This window comes from Poecilia latipinna, unplaced genomic scaffold, assembly GCF_001443285.1.
Source record: "Poecilia latipinna isolate Pla-1442-1.1 unplaced genomic scaffold, P_latipinna-1.0 Scaffold3098, whole genome shotgun sequence".
Lineage (NCBI taxonomy): Eukaryota > Metazoa > Chordata > Actinopteri > Cyprinodontiformes > Poeciliidae > Poecilia > Poecilia latipinna.
The window spans coordinates 35,362-37,496 of record NW_015115714.1 but is presented as its reverse complement, the minus strand read 5'-3'; the positions used below and the strand labels follow the sequence as shown (position 1 = coordinate 37,496).

The following is a 2,135-nucleotide window of genomic DNA, read 5'->3' as shown; positions in this document are numbered from 1 at the left end:
GAAAATATTTTTTTTTTTAAAAAAAAAAAAAAAAAAAAAAAAAACTTCATGAGACAAAAATGTGATTTTAATTTAAAAAAAGGTTTATAAGCAAAACTCAGTAGGCTTTTCTCATGGTGACATGCATTAACAATTCAACTTTTGATTTTGTTGTTTTTTTTCTCCATTTTCACGTTAAAGTTTGATGCAGCTCTGCTTTCCTGAATGGACCATCTTCATCTCCACTGCAAGTGTAGCAAACAGGCAGCTCTTTTTTATAGATTACAGTACACCAAAAGGTTGCATTGTGCCCTTGTTTATATTTTTAATAGTGTAATTCTGTAAAGACAATATGTCTGGTGGTCCAGCTCTGATTTACATATCTTGCTAAATTGCGGGTTTGAATATTGCAATACTTTCCTATAACAAAATAGACCTGCAGAAAGAAATTACTAATAAAATATCTTACATATGCATAGTTGTATGTTCTATGTAGGGTTAGGGCTAGGTTACCCTATCTCACAATTCTGTAATTTATCATTGTTTACTAAACTCTGAAAGCTGTGGCTTTGTTAATATTCTGTCATAGAAGGAGGTTAGATGTGCCCTTTTTGTTTTTTTAAGCACCTGCCCCTTTAGTGGTTTCTGCACAGCCCTGGTCTGCTGAAGCGCCTTTGCATATGCTAGGCTATTCGTATGCTAAGTAGAGTTGTTAACGACTCCCGCCAGCCCAACTTATGGGACTCCGCAATCGACAGTTTTTGACTCCCATGAGTGACAATGCGCTTCCCCGCTAGCTGTTGGTAGCTGTCGGTCACGAGCTCACGGAGTCAGTGTACAGGGTGAAAAACGCCCCTTTTCGTGTAGTTTTTCTGACCGTCATGCTCTTCCTGGTGAGTGTTTGTAGCTGTGCGCTGCTTTACCTACTACCTGATCTCTCCGAATGTCTTTTTTTATAGTAGTCAATATAGTCAATATAGTCGATATAGTCAAACTCTATCAAGTGTTTGTTTTTTAAATGCATGCAATGCGCAAACTTCCCCATTCACTCTCAGAGCATTATAGTTCCACACGACATCGCTTAGGATGCGTTGCTGCGCGTTTGCGCAGTGCGAAGGAAAGAAGGAAAGAGGAGATGAGCTGCACATGCAGGCTGTGAAGTGAGATACAGTTGATCGGTTTGGTGATCGGCAACAAGAGACAGTGATCGACAATCACCAATCATACACTTTTTCACGGAAATCGGCCGATTATGATCAGTGGCTGATCGATCGGCACACCTCTAATGGTAACCAAAAAAAATATAATATATATATAAAAATTCTAATTCAATTCAAAAGTATTTTATTAAGCTCAAAGGAAAATTTAATGTTGTAGTTCATTAATTCAGATTCTTCAAAGAGTAATTGAAGATGGTGATGACTGTTGGGAGGAAAAAACTCTTGTAGTGGTCTGTGTTACATAGGCTACTATGTAACACAGATACATTAAGCTTATGTATACGTACGCTCGTATATTGATTTAAATACATCTTTTGTATAATTACTTCAGACAAACATGCATTCGTTTGGTCAGAATAATAATTAGAATTTTCATGTATTGTACTCACTGGCAGCCATCGAGCCACACATCTCCTCCTCTCAGCCAGGCTCCATGATCCTGGTTTTTGTAGGCTATAAAATGACTGATGATTGCAGGAACTCTGGGTTTGAAGAGGTCTGCATCCTGGTGCGGGCTATACCTATGCAATGTTCCAAAGTAGCACAGTGTGATCATTTAGATTGTCATTGTAATTCATGCTGTCATGTCAAAATCTTAACTTTTCCTGCTAAGTTCCCTCCACTAGTTCCTGACTTTAAGTCCCAGTATTATTGCTGTCTTGCCTTGCCCATGATAGATATCTACTATGTTTATGACATCTGGACTTCGACCCTTGTTACAAGTTGCATCCTCTGCCTTCTACTAATAATACTGACATCTGTCTCTTTGTGTATAATTATTGCCTGTTTATTGAAGCCCAGACTGAAGAGGAGCACTAAAATGATCTTTAATAAGGACTTCCCCTCCTCATGTGAGCTAATGATACTTTGTGAGTGAAGGCATGCAAATAATGACCATTTTTCCCTTGGTACATTCTAGTAACCAGCCTGCTTCCT

General features: G+C 38.4%; 1 protein-coding gene across 3 annotated transcripts in view; it reads right to left on the bottom strand.

The window, feature by feature from the left end:
• LOC106940120 (cell migration-inducing and hyaluronan-binding protein-like) overlaps positions 1 to 2,135 on the bottom strand; it is a 45,674-nt gene that overhangs the window by 15,420 nt on the left and 28,119 nt on the right. The window contains exon 1 of one of the 3 annotated variants that reach the window (XM_015022762.1): positions 1,589 to 2,100. The exons of the other annotated variants lie outside the window; for them this stretch is intronic. Within the exon in view, the coding sequence (XP_014878248.1) occupies positions 1,589 to 1,755 (167 nt within the window). The 5' untranslated portion in view covers positions 1,756 to 2,100. Of the gene's footprint in view, positions 1 to 1,588; positions 2,101 to 2,135 lie in introns of those variants that run through there. 3 annotated transcript variants of the gene reach the window in all.